This window comes from Corythoichthys intestinalis, chromosome 15, assembly GCF_030265065.1.
Source record: "Corythoichthys intestinalis isolate RoL2023-P3 chromosome 15, ASM3026506v1, whole genome shotgun sequence".
Classification (NCBI taxonomy): domain Eukaryota; kingdom Metazoa; phylum Chordata; class Actinopteri; order Syngnathiformes; family Syngnathidae; genus Corythoichthys; species Corythoichthys intestinalis.
The window spans coordinates 27,358,015-27,379,731 of record NC_080409.1 but is presented as its reverse complement, the minus strand read 5'-3'; the positions used below and the strand labels follow the sequence as shown (position 1 = coordinate 27,379,731).

Below are 21,717 nucleotides of genomic sequence, written 5' to 3'. Positions count from 1 at the left end.
TTTTGTTTTTTTAATATATATATCTGAAAGTACTTTCATTTGACTTCAATCAGGAGTGACACAAGAGCCAATAAAAAGTTGTTTAATGTCTGACCGCTTGTGTTGCCTCATTCACGAAAAATATGCTTTGCTTTAGAATTTTAATGCATCCCAGGCTTTAATGCATCGCGATGCATTGCTGAATCGAATCGAATCTAATCGTGACCCCCTGAATCGAATCGAATCATGGTCCTCCGAATCGAATCTAATCGTGAGGGCAGTGCCGATGCATACCTCTAGTAACGAGTTTGTCTCTTTACCAAACTGGCAAGTTAAAGTTTAATGTCCCATGAGCCAGACCTGCTTCCAATATGGCTGCGTTGTTGTCAAATCTCACGTGATCCCCCATTCTGTGACGTAAATCTTGAGCCTAATAGCGCACGTGTATTTGTTGTTAATAAAGTATTTTTTATTTTATTTATTTTTTTAAACAAACTTCAGAACCGGTGTTTTCACACACAAACCGGAACAGCGCGTGCGGCAAATACACACACGCAAAACAGATGCAGAGGGATATGATGGCAGAGCATTCAGAGGAAAATTAGTCCTTTACGAGGTAGCGATATAAACACTATTTCAAGTTGGTCGAAATTAAAGGAAAGAACGTGCATCTAAAGTGTACTTTATGTCCCGGGGCAAAGCTTTTGTTGACATCTGTGGCAAGCAATTCAAATCTGTTTATTCTTGTTGCACTTCAAGTGTAGGATAAATCTGTTGCTGGTGAGGTGCAATAAATATTACAAGGTTCTATAACACAACTACTTGTCTGTTCTTCTGCATTCAACTGACTCGAATACTAATCAGAAAATTTCAAATTCTTTGACATACAACAACTTCTTTTTAAAGTAACGGAAATAGTTACTTTCACTGGTAACTAGTTACTTTTACTGTAGAGTAATTCAGTTACTAACTCAGTTACTTTTTGGAAGAAGTAGTGAGTAACTATAATTACTTTTTGGAAGAAACGTGCCCAACACTTACTGCGCCCCGCCTGCCCGTAGAGGGCTGTGTGACTAAGCTTCATTTATTAGATATCGGTGGGAGTGAAACTCTCACACAGGCTTTTGAGCACAATGCCGGACTTACATTCAAAAAGTACGAAATCTGGACCGCATACTAACAAGAAGGATTGTCTCAGGAGTGATTTGTTCGAGGATTCAAGGTAATTTGATATTTTTTGTACCATGCATGCATTTTGAAACGTTGTGAAAAAAAATCAGTTGGCGAAATTAGCCGCTCCACACCTCACGATATCTATGTAAAATAACTGACAACTTATTTTGCTTTATGCATGCGTTTTTGCTATTAACTAAGAATCGAGACTGCTTTACGTCCATATCTATAAAGAATTCAGTTATTTAAGCATTTATTCACATAAATTTTCAACAGAAAAAGCCATTGTGGCAGCCCCCTTATCATAACAAAGAGCTAACAGACTAGTATCAATGTTTGACATATTTACGTAATGTAAATTCAAACTGCCCGTTTTTTGTTTTTTTTTTGCTTTTAACCAAGAATCGAGACTGTTATAGGTCCATATCTATAAAGAATTCAGGGATTTTAGCATTTATTTACAAGAACTTCAACGTGAAAATCTCTTTTTTGTGGACTTATGGTAAGGCGGCGCCACAGTGAACTTAAAAAGAGCCACACATTCGCAATATTTACGTAAAATAAATGCTGCCCGCACGTTTTTTTTGTTTTGTTTTGTTTTTTTTTGCTTTTAACGTAGGAATCGAGAATGGTTTACGTCCATATCTATAAAGAATTCGGGGATTTAAGCATTTATTCCCAAGAATTTTCAACGGAAAAAGCTAATTGTTTTGACCCCGTGCTTTGACCCCGTGCACCTTAGGAAGAACATCTACAGCAACTTCCACAACAACGGCTGTATCGTGCTGCCCAGGTGTGCTGGGGCTGAAGTAAGCGGCCAGCAATATTCACTTTATAAAAAAGATTAATCAAAACACCTATCTAAAACAAACATGTTTTTAAGAAGCCTGAGAGGATGATGACGGCCCGATTCTGGAGCCGGAAGGTTCCGGCCAGGTGGGAGAGCTTCAAGTCTGTCAAGGCCGGCTACAAGTTGACCCGGAAGGTACTGGCGCGCTCTTGATCGAGAAGCAGAGCGTCGGGCTGATCATGGCAGTTGTCAACTCCAACACGGTCGCACGGGCAAGGGGGAACAGAGGGACACACAGGGCTGACATCCTGGAGATGTTCCAGAGGACAAGGGAGACCTGGAGACGGGCCGGGTGGTCCTCAAGCGGCCATCTCTCTCCATGGCCCACATGGCGTCCTTCGGAATGTTGCTGTGGGACTCCCTGATGTGCAGCAAGCACAAGAGCATCTGCTGGAGCTCCTGGCTGTCCCTCTTCAACTGTTTTGGTGTGAACTTCTCCATGGATGTGACTTAGAAGCGAGGAAGAACAAGGCCTTTTTTCACATTTGTTTTTGTCAGTGAATCTTGATGAGACATGAGAGACGGCAGCTTTCGTGTATGAGCGAGATGGCTGATGAAGGAAAATTTTAGGTTGATTTTGTTGGCATATTCAACCTTTTAAAAGGGCATTTCGGTCGTTTGGGAAAAAAACAACCCCATAAAGACCTGTATGTGGACATCACATTTTGAGTCAGTTAAGTCAAACTATTAATAACTTCCATGCCACAAGACGTAGTTAAAATATGCATACTTCTTGTGCTTTTTTTTGTAGCACTGTTTTAGCCGGGTGGGGGGGGGGGGGGGGCATATGAAAAGCCTCTAGGCCCACCAGTCTTATAAAGCACTCAATAAATACTACATACTATACGAATTTAATTTGTTCCAGGACCTGGTTTGTAAGTCGAAATGGTCGTATGTCGAGCGGAATTTTCTGAAAAGAATATATTACAATTTGATGAATTCATTCCACAGCCAAAAAACCTACACTACATCCTTCATAAATACTGCAGGTACAATTACAAATAGCACATACACATAGCAGAACAAATACATTATAAATATAAATTAAAATAATGATAAAATAATAATAATGTAATGAATCAGGTTCTAATCTGGCGGTTGTGTTTTGCATGCTGTTCCTGTGTGACTGACGATAGAGTGAGAGAAGTGTGGAAGAGTGGTAAGTTTTTACTTTTTTTCATGTTCTGGTGTTGTTGGCGTCAGCTACGGCGGAAAGTAGCCATGTTGTGTTGCAGAAGTTCTGAAACACATGAAATACAAAAATTGCGACTTCCCTGCCAATGTTACAATAATAATAACTGTCACCTTAACTTAGAAGAACTGGCGAACGGAGGTCGGAGGAAGACCGTCGAGATAGTACACATATTCCGGCCATATTGTTCACTGACGAGCACTCCATGCTCACATTTTTCTATCATTTCCATCTTAATTTCAATGGTAAGCGTCACCTTTTTCCACCACCTGCGGTATAACCTTCTTGGGAACCACGTTGATTTCTCCCACATGAAAATCCGCCGTCCTGCCGTCTTGCAGAAAAACAATTAAATTGCGACGATGTTGTAAATCATCGTATTTCGAGCATGTCGTCATATGTCGAGGCAAATGATTACCGTAATTTCCCGAATATAACGCACACTTTTTTTCCCCAAAATCAACTTGTAAAATCATTTTAAATTGACACGGCCATGTTGTGTTGAAGAAACGTATGCGGCGATCCGTTGCCGACCATTCCGGTATGTGATGTCACCATTTTGTGTCGGTAATACTTCACTCTGATTGGTCGAATGATTTCATCTGTGTTAAATTGTGCTTTTTTCACCCTTCATAAAGTACAGAATTTAGTTTGTTGAACTCATTTGAGTCAACGTTTATTGCAGCTCCGCAACTCAGACCATAACAAACGTAACACAACACAGACTTCCTGTGTCCATCAACTATATCTGTCCCTCGGGAAACTCAAACTCAAATAACAATAGTTCCTCTCGTTAGTCAACAGCGATGCGCTCTTTCCGATTTGCGACTTCAGACCTCACTTTAATTTACCTGTATCAATCCGTGGAAGAAACATTTATTCATCATGATGAAACGGCCAAGTTACACAGCAGCCTTTAATAGAAAAGTCACATCTGTTTTGTTTTTTCCTGGATTCTGGTAAGTTGGAGAAGTTGTCAGATCATATTATTACCGTGCATATTGTCAGTTTACGGTAATGTTGTGAACTACCAATGTGCTATGCTTGCGCTGTGTTTGACCAGACAGTAAAATGACATTTCTCTATCTGTACACAAACTCTGTTTTCTTGTATTCTTCTATTTATTGGTGCTAAAAGTAGAGTGCGCGTTAAACACGGGTACAATAATTTTCCCTAGATTTTATAAGTAAATTTGGGGTGCGCGTTATACACGGGTGCGCCTTATATTTGGGAAATTACGGTATGTAAAATTTTACGTCGGATGTCGAAAGGTTCGTATGTCGAGGTACCACTGTATTTACTTTCTGTGTGGAAAGTTTGATTTCCAATGCAGGTTCTTTAAACGTACCTATTAAAACAATTCAGAGAACAATCAAGAGCGTATGATGTGAAAAAAGAAATTGTGATCATTTTGAGCCAGATTTCATCCCTAATTTCAGGACAAAAAAACCCACATTCCATCTCTGAACAGAACACATTCACTCTCCTCCTCCTCCTCCTCCATGTATGTGTGAGTGCATGTGAGCGTGTGTGTAATGTGACAGACAAATCCCACTAAGCTGTTAAATATTACACCGCTCTCGCACTAGTATTAAAAAGCTCTCTGCCTCTGCCGCGCTCAACACAACAACACGCACACGCAACCTTTTGCTCCATCTTCAATATGCAACAAAACACTACAGATGTCACTTGACAATCCTCACACATGCACAACAAATCCTTAAAATGCGGCGACACACTGCAGACATCTCATAACAGCAAGGTGTGTGCGTGTGTGTGCGCCTCCTAATCCCCACGCCGGTGGTCTTGTCAGAGTGTTATATTTGCTGGTATCAGTGTATCTTCTCCTCGCTGCCTAATCCCAGAACCCCGACTGTGATATTTCCTGACATTTACATGAATCAGCCCTCCACACACAAGAGACCGCGAGGAGGATGTCGAGGAAGAGGAGGATGGATGGAGGAAGAAGGGGAAGGCGCAGGGAAGATACCGATTGAAAGTGAACAAAGATGATGAAAAGAGGTTTAAAGTGAAGGAAGAAGTGGATTGCCGCAATGTTTTAGATGGATGGGTTGGATACATTTATTACTTTTTTAATATAAATTATTCTTAAGTACGCAGTTTGATTCATCACATTTGTCAGAAAATTTTACAAACTCAAATAAGAATCATTACATTTTAAATAAATAAGAATTTAGTGTGTAAAAAATATATATATAACAATAAATTAAAATTTGAATAAAAATAGAAGTAATTAAATTTTTTTTTTTATTAATTTTGTTTAAATAATGTTAACCATCACATTATTAGGCTTGAAATTACTCGACAGCTATTACTGTATGTAATTAATCGCCGAAATACTTTTCAGTTAATTTCATCATGAATTACCTGCTGTTTAACAGAGTGGTTGCCACTGACAGCAATAGATGGCCGATCCATTTTGAAAGGGAGGGGCTAGCAGCGATCGAACGTCTACCGTTGTCAATGGGTCTGGAACATGATTATTCACTTCATTTAAAATGAGTAATAAGAATGGTAATTAAGTTTTTAATTTTATTTTATTATTTAACACTAGAGATGCCGATCGATCGGGTCCGATTACGTCATTTTCAAAGTATCGGAACCGGCAAAAAAATATCGGCCATGCCTTTTTTTAATATATATATATATTTTTTAATTAAATCATTTTCTAATTGTATTTAACGTTACAAACATAATATGTTGCACTCATCCAGAGTCTTTAGTTTAGGCTTAAGGTAGGGTTATCAAATTTAACCCGATAACGGCGGTAATTAATTTTTTAAAAAATGTATCACGTTAAAATATTTAACGCAATTAATGCATGCGCTGCACGACCCACTCACGCATTGTCGCGCTCAATCTGTAATGGCGCCGTTTTGCCTATATAGAGAGATAAAAGGCAGCGTAAAATGAGTAGAGTGAATTTTGGCAGCCTTTGGAGCCTTTTTTTAATTGGCTAAAGCCTTGCAATCCCTCTCCCTACAATTAGAAATATCATGGGAAGCAATGTGGGGAAGCAAGGTAGCAATTGATCGTTTTCTTAACACCTTATGTTATCTCCCAACGCAGAGAAGATATATCAATTGGTAGCACTACACACAGTCATGGTTCCACTTCCCATCATGCATTTGGGCAGGGCTACAGTATCATTTACTGAAAGCTCAACAAATACACTAGATGGCAATATTTAGTCACAATATACAAAGTCACAAGTCTTTCCATCCGTGGATCCCTCTCACAGAAAGAATGTTAATAATGTAAATGCCATCTTGAGGATTTATTGTCATAATAAACAAATACAGTACTTATGTACTGTATGTTGAATGTATATATTCGTCCGAGTTTTATTCATTTTTTTCTTAATGCATTGCCAAAATGTATATGATCGGGAAAAATTAACGGGAATGATTGGAATTGAATCGGGAGCAAAAAAAAGCAATCGGATCAGGAAATATCGGGATCGGCAGATACTCAAACTAAAACGATCGGGATCGGATTGGGAGCAAAAAAAACATCATCGGAACAACCCTATTTAAAACGTTATAATTAAAACTAACTATTTTATTTTTAATTAATTTCAATTTTAGAATGATTTTCCAGCAGCTATTAGTTCAAATGATTGGACATCTACCGCTTTCACTGAAACATGAACGTTCAGATCTATGTTGAAGGGAATAGGTACCGTTCTCGCACACACCATATAATTGTTTGCATTAGTCTAACACATTCATCTAACTATAGTTTAGGCAGACTTCACTCCATGCCCTTGGACACAGTAAGGTGAATCACCTTATCGGGCTCATGAAGGGGAAATGAAAAAAACTGTACTGTTTCTCGTAGGCACCGTCTAACTGTTTGCATTACTCTAACACACGTAATACCATCAATCATTTCTCATATGTACTGTAGGATTGTTTGTACTACTCTGAAACACCTGAATAAATAGCACACCATAGTTTAATGAAAAGAAGCAGAATAGATACACAACGCCATTTTATCACAGAAACCCAACGTGTGCGTCACGAGCCAGATTGACGCACCAACTATTGCAATCAGTTCTCCTGGCCACTCCAAGGACAAAGAGCAGGGCGCTCTATCCTAAAACAAGTAGCGTCTCAACCAGCCAGGATAACAAAGTTGATAGCGGGCGCTTGGGACGTCAAGACCAGCGTCGCTGTGGCAACCACGTCCCAGCCACGAAGGAGGACGCACGATCTTAACCGCCCAAAACCGGTCACAGAGGGATGATCCCAAAACAACACCCAGACACACCTTCTGCCCGGCCCACTCCACCATAGCCTTCAAAAACACTGGACACTGAGATAACAAACGCTTCGCTGCTCGGAAACATTTTCTATGTAGCCTTGTTTTGGATGCAGTATTGGTCCCTCCGTCGTCTGTTTTTACCTTGTTTTTGACATTGTCGACGAATAAATTGTCAACCTGTTTTCGGTGAGCCTTCTTCAGACTTTTGGAACATGGAGTCAGTACAAAGGGGGGCAAATTTCTTCAATGTTTTAAATAATTTTTAAAATAAAAAATTCAGTTTTTTAAGTACCGTATTTTCGGACTATAAGTCGCACCTGAGTATAAGTCGCACCAGCCCAAAAATGCCCAATGAAGAGGAAAAAAACATAAGTCGCACCCGAGTATATGTCGCATTTTGGGGGGAAATTTACTTGATAAAATCCAGCACATTGAACAGATATTTCATCTTGAAAGGCAATTTAAAATAAAAATATAATATCGACCAACATGCTGAATAAGTGTAGTGTATGATAATGTTACATGATGCATGAACAACAAAATGTGAACGTGGCCCGTATGTTAACGTAACATAGCTATTAAGTTATTCAGATAACTATCGCATAAAAATCATGCTACCAAGTTTACCAAACCATCAGTGTCACTCCAAAACACCAAAATAACATGTGAAATGATATGATAATGTGTTAATAATTTCACACATAAGTCGCTCCTGAGTATAAGTCGCACCACCAGCCAAACTATGAAAAAAAACCTGTGAGTTATAGTCCGAAAAATACGGTAATTATTTTTGTATTATTAACTTTTATTTATTATACAGTATATATATATTTGAAATAGTTTCTTTTAAACATGATCATTCACACATTCCTGCATTGCACTGAAAGTGATGAAGATGAAGTCGATGCCAATGTTGAATTATTGATACAAGCTGGTATTTAATCTTGAGTAATGAACATCTTATAAATATTGTAGCAGCCTTTATCATTTCATACATTTATTACAATCGGACCTTTACTTTTCCATTCCGTCAAGGTCACATTCAACCCGGCACACATGCACTAATTAAGCACGCGTGTCATTAAGCGAAGATAATGAAGACGAACCAAAGGAATTAAGACATAAGGAACAGGAAGTGGAGGAAAAAAAGTCGTCTTACCTGGAGGCGGTCGGGCGGAGACGTCTCCCCGGGCTGCTGCGATTGGCCTGCGTGCAGCAGGAGGCGTGTTCGGATGAGTCGCAGGGCGTGGAGCATCCAAGCGTGTTGGCGTCGAATCTGAAGATGAAGCTGCTCCCATTGGTTGGACACCATTTCCAGTATGTCGCGAAGCCCTGAACACAAAACCCACATTAGTAATTTATAAAAAAATTAATAAATATTAATAATAGTAATAATAATAATAATAATTAAATAAATAAATAAATGAATAAATAAATAAAACATTCTACTAGTCATACTAACTCCAAATTTTGAAATAATCCAAATTCCTAAAGTAACTTAACCTGGCATGCTAGATTGTTTGTTCCATATACTGTATGCGCAACTGGGGTAAAGTCACTAAGGTGGTTGAAAAGCTCCTACGTGACAAAGCGCAAGGGGTGGATGAGGTATGCCCAGAGTTCCTAAAGGCTCTGGATGTTGTGGGGCTGACGCGCCTCTACAAACAACGGGCGGGCGGACGGACGGACAAATCGATGGATTCCACATATCAGTCTGGGAAAGATCCAATCGAGACCTGTTCCATTCAACCTTCAAAAATTATACGGCTGCTGATTGGACTATGGCTCTTTTCATCACACTTGCGAAAACATTGTTTCGCATCAAAAAAACACTTTCATTAATGTTCTTTAATGAGGAAATTAAGTGTAGTTGAGACAAAATTTGGGAAATTGACCAATCTACAAAAGAACGCTTTGCATTCTGCCACAGTATTTAAACAGATAGTCGATTCCTGTTCGGGTCTGCAGCTCCCGCCTCTTCCACCTGATTGGCTGGCCATCAGAAGGCGACCAATCCAAAATAAGCCACAGTACGATGTATTATATGTTTCCCGTCGAGAAAAGCTTTTTGTGATGTTCTTTCTTCTTCTTTTAATGAGGAAATAAGCTATTTCCAACAATACTTTGAATTGAACTATCTACAAGAACAGCTTTGCACTTCGACAGATAGTTGCTTCATGATAACGTCTGCAGCTCCAGCCTCCTTTGATTGGCTCGAAAATCAGATAACCGTGAAAGTAAAAGGGCAGTTGAGATTTGCAAGACAGTGTTGTTGATCATGTTGTTGTTGTTGTTGTTGTTGTCGTGCCGGTAGGTAATAGAGGGGCTGAAGTCTTCAGTAAAATTACAGTGGGCCAAAGAAGTATTGAGTCAACCACTAATTGTGCAAGTTCTCCCACTTGAAAATATTAGAGAGGTCTGTAATTGTCAATATGGGTAAACCTCAACCATGAGAGACAGAATGTGGAAAACAAACTAGAAAATCACATTGTTTTATTTTTTTTTAAAGAATTTATTTGCAAATCATGGTGGAAAATAAGCATTTTGTCAATACCAAAAATTCATTTCAATACTTTGTTATGTACCCTTAGTTGGCAATAACGGAGGCCAAACGTTTTCTGTAACTCTTCACAAGCTTTTCACACACTGTTGCTGGTATTTTGGCCCATTCCTCTATGCAGACCTCCTCTAGAGCAGTGATGTTTTGGGGCTGTCGTTGGGTAACACGGACTTTCAACTCCCTCGACAGATTTTCTATGGGATTGAGATCTGGAGACTGGCTGGCCACACCAGGACCTTGAAATGCTTCTTACGAAGCCACTCCTTTGTTGCCCTGGCTGTGTGTTTGGGATCATTGTCATGCTGAAAGACCCAGCCACGTCTCATCTTCAATGCCCTTGCTGATAGAAGGAGATTTTCACTCAAAATCTCTCGGTACATGGCCCCATTCATTCTTTCCTTTACAAAGATCAGTCGTCCTGGTCCCTTTGCGGAAAAACAGACCCACAGCATGATGTTTCCACCCCCATGCTTCACAGTGGTTATGGTGTTCTTCAGATGCAATTCAGTATTCTTTCTCCTCCAAACACGAGAACCTGTGTTTCTACCAAAAAGTTCTATTTTGGTTTCATCTGACCATAACACATTCTCCCAGTCCTCTTCTGGAGCCTCCAAATGCTCTCTAGCGAACCGCAGACGGGCCTGCACGTGTACTTTCTTCAGCAGGGGGACACGTCTGGCAGTGAAGGATTTGAGTCCCTGGCAGCGCATTATGTTACTGATAGTAGCCTTTGTTATTGTGGTCCCAGCTCTCGCTCTTTGTAGGTCATTCACTAGGTACCCCCATGTGGTTCTGGGATTTTTGCTCACCGATCTTGTTATCATTTTGACGCCACGGGGTGAAATCTTGCATGGAGCCCCAGATCGAGGGAGGTTATCAGTGGTCTTGTATGTCTTCCGTTTTCTAATAATTGCTCCCACAGTTTATTTCTTTACACCAAGCGTTTTACCTATTGCAGATTCTGTCTTCCCAACCTGGTGCAGGTCTACAATTTTGTCTCTGGTGTCCTTCGACAGTTCTTTGTTCTTGGCCATAGTGCAGTTTGGAGTGTAACTGACTGAGGTTGTGGACAGGTGTCTTTGATACCGATAATGAGTCAAAACAGGTGCCATTAATACAGGTAGGTCAGGTTAGACCTCGTTAGAAGAAGTTAGACCTCTTTGACAGCGAGAAATCGCTTGTTTGTAGGTGACCAAATACGTATTTTCCAAACACAATTTGGAAATAAATTCTTTAGAAATGAAACAATGTTATTTTCTGTTGTTTTTTTTTCCACATTCTGTCTCTCATGGTTGAGGTTTACCCATGTTGACAATTACAGGCCTTTCTAATCTTTTCAGGTAGGAGAGCTTGCACAATTGGTGGTTGACTAAGTACTTATTTGCCCCACTGTATCTACTTGTACTTGATTACAGGTATTAATGGTTAGGTTAGGTTAGGTTAGGTTAGGTTAGGTTAGGTTAGGTTAGGTTAGGTTAGGTTAGGTTAGGTTAGGTTAGGTTAGGTTAGGTTAGGTTAGGTTAGGTGTGCCGAATGATTCAAAACTATCTTATTTCAATCTGGTTTTACCCTTATTTTAAAATTTAATGTGGTGTTTTGGTAGAACTTGAAACAAATTTGGCAATTTACATGTGAAAAAAAATCATGACACGAAAGCCGTTCAAGAAAAAATTAATTTCGTATCTAGAGGTACTACTGTACACGGTTATTCATATTCCTATAGTTCAATAAGGCTAGGTTCGTACCCAGGTTTTAATGCACAATTCCGATTTTTTCTCATATCTGTTTTTTAGCGTGACCGTTCAGCCTGCTTCTGTCCATTAAGCCTGTTCAAGTATCACGCATGTGCACTAATTCGCAGTCCGAGACGCAGTGAACAAACTGACCCACATGCGCAGGAGCATCGAATCAAATGACTACACAAGACGCACACATACGGACAGTTTTACCCGACTCCCGGGTGTGTAAGCAATCTTGAAATATTGCTCATTTGGAGTAGAGAGAAAGCCGAGCATTCTCAGGCTTATCCTCAGCCCATTTTATTATTTTATGACTGTTGTCAAGCCCGCTCCTTCCCCAAAAGCTGTGTTCAAACTAGGCGCTAAGGCTAATACACAGTTGCACAGCTACCGTAGCGCCCTGTCTCTCTCGCTCTTTGCTGACGTAATTGCTGCATGAATTCTGAATTTGGGAGACTTGACAGTTCAGACCATTGCTACATTCTGGAAAAATGTGGCCCAGATCGGATTTAAACAACATACGAAAGTGACCCAGATCGGATTTTTAAATGGTCCACTTCTATGCATTCGTAACGTTCAGACCGTCAAGTTAATGCCTCACTCGAGTCGGAAAAACACGAAAAAATTGGATTTGTGCATTATGACCTGTGGTATGAACCTAGCCTAACTGACGTGATAAAGGAAAAAAATCTAGACTAGTACTGGATTCCGCGCCCAAAAACTTGTTCCAAAAAGCAGCCAGACCTAACTCAACAAAAATTGTATTCCCCAGTGTTGTTATTCACTGCCGACCCTTCCCAGTTAAAATGAATTGAACATCTATCGCTGTCAACGAGTTAAACCACTAGCATTCCTAATCTGGCTCCCATGTGTCGCCGTAGTCTACAGCCACGTTTTATTCCATCTTTTTGGGCCACATGTTCCACCTTGAAGGTCATCGTGTTAATCTAAATATTAATATTGAATGTAATGGCCATGACGAGCGTGTGTGAGCGCGTACCTGATTGTTGGGCGGGTATGGTTGCGAGTAGAGCTGTACCGTCCTCCATGATGCTCTCTTTCAGAGCGCAGTGGCTGTCCACATTAAGTTTGAATGTCTGAAACACATAAACATGCACTTTAACGAATGCACACATGGTAACAAATCGGATGAGAGGTTTTGGTCTGCATGGAAGGGTAGAAAACGAGTAAAGTAGAATAGGCCTGAATGAAATGGGCGCCATGAAGGAAGACGTTTGCCTCGGGCAACATTCAAAACACAACACACCTTTTCCACCTCAAACGCACACACACTGTTCTCCAGGAATCAGAAATATAGAAACGTGAAGAAAAAAAAGGTACAACAATTTAAAAATCTTTGTAAAACATTACACAACAATTGCCACGTTTTCATGGAGCCAAATAGTCCAATTACAATCGGAATATTTGTTCAAACCGAATAAATGTGTTCCATATAAACACCTCATTCGGAATGAACAGGCCCAAACCGAATGGAATTTCATTTCGTTTCACAGGGGTGGAATATTCCTTTTCCCAAACCGATTAGAAGTAAAATTATATCATGTAAACAGGGAAGCGGAATGGTGTTTGGTTGCGTTCTTTCTGCACATGCTCCGTACTGACGTGGTGACGTCACTTGGTGACGTAAGTAACGTCACTTGCAACATGGCTTCCAAGCACACGCACAGCGCACCCACACAACTTTTTAAATGAACGGCGTGTCATTCTGAAGTTTTGTTTCCACTCGAAAAGTTAAAACAGCAGCTGATCTGACGATCGATCCCCATGTTTTGCAACGTGACGCTTTGTTTTGATTAATCTGCGCATGTCAGACGGCAGTTGTCAAACGTCCTTTCGGAATAAAGGCAGTCACATGTAAACGCTGGATCGGAATAGATGAAGTGACATGTAACCAGCTGATGTGAAATTTCCATTCGGAATGATTTGAATCGGTATGAATAAAAGTCAGCATGTAAACGTGGCTATTGTTTGGCAGTACAAAAAGTAATTGAATGAATGTGGGTACACTTCACAATAGGGATGGGAATTGATACGATTTTTACAATTACGATTCCATTACCGATATTGCTTAACGATTCGATTCTTTATCGATTCTCTTATCGATTCTATTTGGGGGGAAAAGAAGAACAAATGTTTTGATTGGCATTGAGTTTGTTTAATCAGAAGTCACAACCTTACAAACTCACAACGAGGTCAAAAGAGGCCCAAAGCCTCAATGTTAACTGTGGCAATAAGTGGCAAATACACAAGAATGTGTTTTTTCTAATAGAAATAAAAAATAATGGTATATATTGGCATATAGGTTGTTGTTCTGCCTTTGGCAATATGTGTTAAAGCAGGGGTCCCCAAACGTTTTCCTGTGAGGGCCACATAACTTTTCTCTTCTCTGATGAGGGCCTGGGGTCAGTTTGTAACAGAAAAAGTGTGACGATTGCAGGAGTGCCTAAATGTAAAAAAAAATTTTTTAAATTTTCAGAAAGCCACAATCAAATAACCTTTTCTGGATTCTCCACGGAACAAAAGTAAATAAAATAAAAATAATAATATAACATAATATAACAATAATAATAAATAATAACACTATTCATTAAATGGATAATAACCAAATAACCTTCTCTGAGTTTTTCACAAATAAAGGCCAGAAAATAAATAACACTATTGAGAAAAAAAAAAATTCAAAATGCTCTCTGGTATTGTTCAGGGGGCCGACCAAATTGGGGACCCCTGTGTTAAAGTGTATTATTTATCATTACTGTATATTGAAATGCATGCCTTTAAAGAGCATACGACACCAGAAAAAAAGTCTTAAATGGCATTATTATGTGAATTAGAATCATATTTTGAGACGATTCGACCATATACAACAATTTAGCAAAGCGCAGATGACGAGAAATTAGTCTTTTAATCTGCCGGTTAGCCACGCCTACAATTATAGGGCTTTAGCGTCCCCAACAGGTGGATGACGTCAGCGGTAGACTAGGCTCATCGGTTTTACTATTCAGCCCATTGAGGGGGAATTGTTCAGAACGAGGAAAACGAGACGAAGAGAGCTGCAAAATGTCATTGTTTCAGTCTCTTTACTCCCAATATTTTTACAGGATATTCTTTTTATCCAAGTATTTTCCCCAATAGCTATATAAATGGCTTGAGAAGGACCAGTCAGCCCGTCGAGGGGGAACTATTCACAATGAGGAAAACGCGACGAAGAGAGCGGCAAAATGTCATTGTTTCTGTCTCTTTACTTCAATATTTTTACAGGATATTCTTTTTATCCAAGTATTTTTCCCCAATAGCTATATAAATGGCTTGAGAAGGACCAGTCAGCCCGTCGAGGGGGAACTATTCACAATGAGGAACACGCGACGAAGAGAGCGGCAACATGTCATTGTTTCTGTCTCTTTACTTCAATATTTTTACAGGATATTCTTTTTACCCAAGTACTTTCCCCAATTGCTAAATAAATGGCATGGTCATGACAAATAACTTGTGCTAAATGGAATATAAAATAATAAAAATCCATTTATTCAAGACGACATGGCAAAATTACTCCATAATGGTCAAAACAGTCGACTTTACCTTTACTGTCACACCTGCCGAACGATATTTTATGACACCTAAATCGGACATATGTCATTTCCCTTCCCCGGCTTCGGAGAATGTAAACAGACCAGAAGGAGTGACAGCTAGCCGACATGCTAACCCGAACCGAGGGATGTTTCAAAGTCTTCGAAGTGGAAAATCACACATAACTAGCCTGGATTATTTGACATGACGACCCGGTTGTCGAGTTTCTTTGCGGATCGGCAAACCGCCCGGCGGAGAACAATTTACAGTTCGTTCCCTGGAGGAGGGTGGCTGGAATTGTTGTGTAGCTAACGTGCTAACAGCTAACTGCTAATGAGCGTGAGGATAGCTTTTTACATGCCTATCAATGATCAAACGTAAGTAGTCCTTTATTTAAAGGAATTTTATAGTGTTTACTTTGTAATCACTGTATTCGTATTTGACATAATACAAAACAAGATGTTTACTCACTTCCTTGTAAGTCCAATGGTCCCACAGTAAATATCCACGGTGAATGGGAACCTTTTGAAACTCCAAAAAGGCGCATACGCCTCTCCCGCATACAGTATGATTTTTCTGCAGCCGTTTGGCTGGCGTGATGCAAAAAATAAAAGTATTAATCCGCAAAATCAGCTGAATCCTTCGTCCTCATACACAACAGTACACTGTAGCGTGACGAGGACGTCTTCTACCGTACACGTCACAGCGCCCTCCTCCTCAATGCGAGACCGAAGCCGGAAGTCACTCATTTTCCTGGCGCGGGATTCAAAAAACTAAATAAATATAGCGATCGCTTCCACACACATCCAAGCGGTCCATATCATTCAGGAGCATAAAATACCGCGTGTATTATGAAATAAACATGCTTTTTCGTGTCACAAGCACTTTAAGTTTTTATGGTCCTTTCACGCTCAAGTGGGGGCACCCTTGCGCTTCCTCACGCGAAGAAGGACGCGCTCACGTGAAGAAGAGCGCGCTTACACAGGAAGAAGTGTAGCTGTCACAACAAGCGAGTGAGCGAGTTAGTGAGAGAGGCAAGCACTGCTATGAGCCTACGTTCTTTGTTAATGTTGGTAAAATATCTATGGAGGCAACACCTGTATGTATCATCTTTTGTGTTGTTGTTGTGTGTTTCCACTCGCGATCGGCCCCTTAAATCCAGTTGTGTAGTGGTTTGAACGATGTGCTAATGCTAGCGAACGCATGCTAACCATTTGTTATTACTGTGTTAGCAGCTAATCATCGCTGATTTACGTTGATGCAAACCTGTTTGTTATTGCGGACAAATTTGATTTGTTTCATTTCTATTTTTAGTTTCACTCTTAAAGTGATGGTTGAATAAAGTCAGCAAATTATACCAATGTCTTCTGCATCGTCATTCGGGAGTTTAGCTAGCTGTATAGCCAGGACTGAGCCTTAGCGTCTCGGTGAGGATAGTGCAGTCACATTCCCTCCCGATGCAGTTATCTCCACCTTGTAATGACTGCAAGTCGCTTTGTTGTAATTTTTCCTCATGAAGTGAAGACACACTTTCGAGCGTTTGAACCTACGTGCTGTCATTGTTATGTTTACGGCTGCAATGCTTGTGCTAAACCATCGTAACCGTTCATTTTCACCCCTTTCCTGGTGAAGTGTAGTCAAACTTCGGAGCGAGTGGTTCTTGGCGCCATGCTAGTTTGATGCATCTAGACAACAAGACACGTCACGACGCAATACGCATCTTTAGGAATCGTTAAAGGGATCGTCAAAACTTTTTCATTGTGATGTCGAGGCCTCGAAACACTTGGAACCGGTTCGGAATTGGAATCGGATTTCGATTCCCATCCCTACTTCACAATGTCATAATAACATTTTAAAAAAGTCCAGTTCAAGAAAATGAACAGATATTTAGCTATTTCGAACAACCTCTAAGCTCAAAGAAAATTAATCAGCCCTCAATACTAGTTGCACTAATCAACACCAAATTTAGTGTAACCCTCTATTATGACCAGACGCACAAAAAAAGTCTCAAGCACCCATGGTAAGGAGTGAACAAAGTCAGCCATTTTGGTTTGAACAATTCAAATTCCCAAAATACCTCAATTCAAAGTCTCAAGAACCCATGAACAAAACTATCAATAAAGTCAGTCATTTTGTTTTCAAGAAGCCATTTTGGGGGAGAAAGGTGCTAACAAGCAACGAGCACGGCAAAGCTGAGCCAAACTAAGCTGTGAATTAGTGGTGTGCATTTTGCCCGCCACGCAACTAGAGACGATTGTATTTCAGCGGCAGGGCAAACGTTTCCTACACTCAATTTATAGAGAGCGCCGAATCGATAAGAGAGGAACGGTGACCCATCAATCACGTAACGATAAGACGCAAAGCAGACAAGCTTTTCTAGACTTTTTACATTAATTTACGTGTGTGCGCATGTATATTGTTTTGTGGTGTGTTTAAAAGCAAGCACATTTCACACTTTATACAATTTCATGTCTATATATAAGTTACAATGTCCAGCAAATGATTCATACAGTTCAGTACAAGGAAGTTTGGAATTTATGGAAAAACCTTTTTTAAATCATTTTAAAAATAAAATTAAATATATATTTTTTAATGAATTCATTTAATTTAAAAAAGAAGTTTAGAATAGAAAAGTTCTTCATCCCAGTTACAGTGGGTGCAAGCAGTGTAACAAATAAGCGTGGAGCTTTGGCAATCCAGTATACAGTGTATATCGCAATGTTAATTTTTTCTAATATTGTTCAAGCATATCCCAAACAGAGCTATTCAAGTTACCTAGTGAGAATTCTTTTACTTTTAACATCACAATATAATATCACAATACATCGCAAACCCCCAAAAATCGCAATGATAGTTTTGTCCATTAACGTTCACGCCTTGTTTCCATTCACTTCCTATCACACCGTCAACTCCTGCGGAAGAAACATTCCATTCACCTTTTTCATTTTAAACTTGGAGCTGTGAAAAAAATCTTGATTGCTGGTCAATATCACCCCCCACTACCCCAAAAATTCAATTTTAATTTTTAATTAATTTTCACACTATAAGGCGCACCTGAAACTAAGACGCGACCAACCAAATTTGGAACGAAAACGGAATTTGTTCAGAGATAAGACCGCACTTGACTATAAGCCGCAGCTGTCCTCACTGTATTATGGGATATTTACATCAAAAGATAATAACAGGTAACACTTTATTTGACAGTGGCATCATACGACTGTCATAAGACCAAATTAACCACCATTAAGCTTTGAACCAATTGGCTGCAAAGCTTCATTCCTTAAAGAAGCTTCGTTTGGCCATTACTGCTCCCTTGGGGGAGACATACAACCACTGCTGCCACCTGCTGTCAACACTGTTGTTGTCCAACATGCCTCCTAGCATACATTGCAGTGCTACATACGGTATGTAAATAACAATCAAAATTAATATTTTTTGCTAATTATTTTTTCAGTTACTCTTCTAGTTGTTTCATTAATTTCTAGTTATGGTATTTGGTAACACTTTATTTGACAGTGTTGTCACAAGAATCATAATTATGACATGACACTGTCATGAGCATTAATGAACGCATATAACAGATGTCATTTGGTGCTACCCGGCAAATTATCTCACTTTTGAATGGATGTAAAAGATCCAAGCTGGACACAAATTGAGTTTGTGACATAATTTGCCAGATGACACTTAATGACATTAGCATTCAGTAATGCCAATGATAGTGTCATGCCATAATTATGACGTCTTATGACAGCCTTATGACGCAGCTGTCAAATAAAGTGTTACCTATTAACCCAAATAAACAAAAAAATTAAGCCACACTGGACTATAAGCCGCAGGATTTAAAATGAAGGAAAAAAGTAGAGGCTTATAGTCCGAAAATTACGGTATTCACATTGCACCAAAATCACAGGAAGTGAGCTAAAATGTAAAGGAGGTAGAATGCTCAAAAATAATCAGAAAGTGATCCAAAATTAACAAAAAGTAACCCCTCTGTGCCCCAAAATGAATAGAAAGTGACCGAGGAATGCCCCACAGTCAACAGAAAGTGGCCAATGAACATGAAAATGTTGTACAAATAACAAGAAACAGAAATACTACATTATTTGAAATAGTGATGCATGTATGTGCATTTATGTACACATACGTACAAGTATGTAAATGTAATTTGTGTATGAAACAATGCGTTAGATGTACATGTGGTGGGCGTAATTTGGGCATCTTGTGGCCTCCTCAAAAAAAAGCTATAAAGTCACTTAAGCTGATTATCATAACCTGGTTGAAACGAGCCGCTTCAAAGCCTGCCGCATCAGATTACCTGTTAGCATTAGCATATTAGCCCGAAGGAGCGCGACGCCGCCTGCTACGGTTTAGCCTTTAGCATTAGCATATTAGCCAGAGTGTGCGATGCTGATAGGCACATGACATTGAAGCTTGACTTTGATGCATGTGGGTTGATGAGGGCTGATCCAATCAGAGTGTTTGTAATAAAGATGATCTTATTTTCCCTGTGAAGACCACAGCAAACAAGAGCTGGCAGGGAATGATGTGTTTCACTGCCACAGACGGCGAACGATGATGTTGATCGTTTGCTATCGTCACTTCTATCGAGAAGCAGAATTAACACAGAATTCACAATAACAAGAAACAATAAAACCGTGATTTTTTAAATTTTTTAAAGTCATTCAAAGCCACAATAGACAAGAATAAACATCAAATCTATTTGAACTTGGATGGCTGGCATTGAATCATCATGCTCAGTGCCATTGACGTCGACAGACATCGAATCCAATCGGACTGGGATGGACCGACAACGTCTCCCAGTCCAAATGGATTGCCTACAATGGCAGCCAATGTCAATTCACGAAATAACATTATAGCCATTAAAGGTTGTTGATGTGTTTCTGCAGTATCAGTGTTCTAAGTGGAAAAGTGCCAAAGTTATTGTCTGGGCAATTTAAAACTAGTTCATTTTTAGAGCAATTCTGGTTCGTCTGTCACTATTAATGGCAGTCTATAAGTTAAACATTAACTTAATCGCTCGCGCATGACTCAATGAGCACAACCTTCATCATTTAATCCACAATTACACACAGTATTAAATATTGGAGCAAACCATAACAAATGTCTGCATTTCTATACTGTGTATATATGGTGAAGCCTGTGGCTTGTAGCCCTGCTGTTAGAGAACTAGTAAATGTGAACATGTCAGTTGATGGGTAATCTTCACAAAATGGGTCTGAATACGGTAAAATCCAGGTTCTGAAATGCTTAGTCTCTCAAAATAAATTGAAACTATTGATATAATATTGGCTGTCACCTGATAACACGCATCTGTAATTAATAGTCTTAACGAGTGTGGGGCTCTTGTTCTTCCTGATAATTTGATTCAAGACCTGGATCAACCATCAACGCCAATCAATACAAACATTTGATGCACAAACAACATTCAGTGAGTGTGTGCGTATGTTTGTTGCAATCCTCTCGCCTCACTAATCTCCCAAGGTTTCCGGAAAAGACCTGTGCTTATTTTCCACTCGTGTCCAACATCCCAAATGCACACACACACACAAATACTCATTCACAATGATTTTTAATGACACAATAAAAATAAATACCTTTTTTGAGAGACAAAGAAACAATGAATGCTTGATGTTGTGCATTTTTGTGCATGTCAAATTTGTTGTTTTCTAGGTCTGCTGCGGCAAATCAATCAAATCTTCTATCAATTAATATAGTCAATGATTCGTTTGAAGACATTGTTGACCTAAATATTTTCCACATCTTTTGTTAGTTTTTTTTATTAATATTCACTTATTTATTGAGTTTTTTGTTTTTGATTTTTTTTTCCAACCTATCGCTGGAACCCTCCAATATGAAGGAAAAATACTCACGTTCATTCATGGAACCACAAAGATCAACATTCCCTCACACATCTCAACAGGTGGCCGCACTCGGCTCAAATGTGCACTCCCGCGCCTTTCTCACTCCCAAAACATTTAGCGTGTGTGACTCGAGACCAAAACAGGAAGAACTATGAGCGGTTACCATGGAAACAAACACATAGAAGGAACTTTTCTTGCATTTTCTATTCAAAATGCTCTTCGTACATGACTACGATATTCTTCATTTTACATACATTATGAGACAATAACAAAACAGTAACGCACAGACACTGGAAATTAATCAGATTACTGGTTTGGAAAAACGAACATGATAGATTACTCATTACTAAAAGAAAGTAATCAGATTACAGGTAGTGAGAACACTTCCTACCATGCATGTTTTTGGGATGTTGGGGGAGAAATCAGAGTACCTGGAGAAAATCTACGCAGCCACGGGGTAAACATGCAAA

At 39.5% G+C, this 21,717-nt stretch overlaps 1 protein-coding gene across 2 annotated transcripts in view; it reads right to left on the bottom strand.

Moving 5' to 3' along the window:
* Positions 1-21,717, bottom strand: part of akap6 (A kinase (PRKA) anchor protein 6) — a 182,208-nt gene that overhangs the window by 119,971 nt on the left and 40,520 nt on the right. For both annotated transcript variants that reach the window (XM_057858801.1, XM_057858800.1), the window contains exons 12-13: positions 12,781-12,877; positions 8,641-8,813 (exon numbers count right to left, since the gene is read on the bottom strand). In XM_057858801.1, the coding sequence (XP_057714784.1) occupies positions 8,641-8,813; positions 12,781-12,877 (270 nt within the window). The remainder of the gene's footprint in view (positions 1-8,640; positions 8,814-12,780; positions 12,878-21,717) is intronic.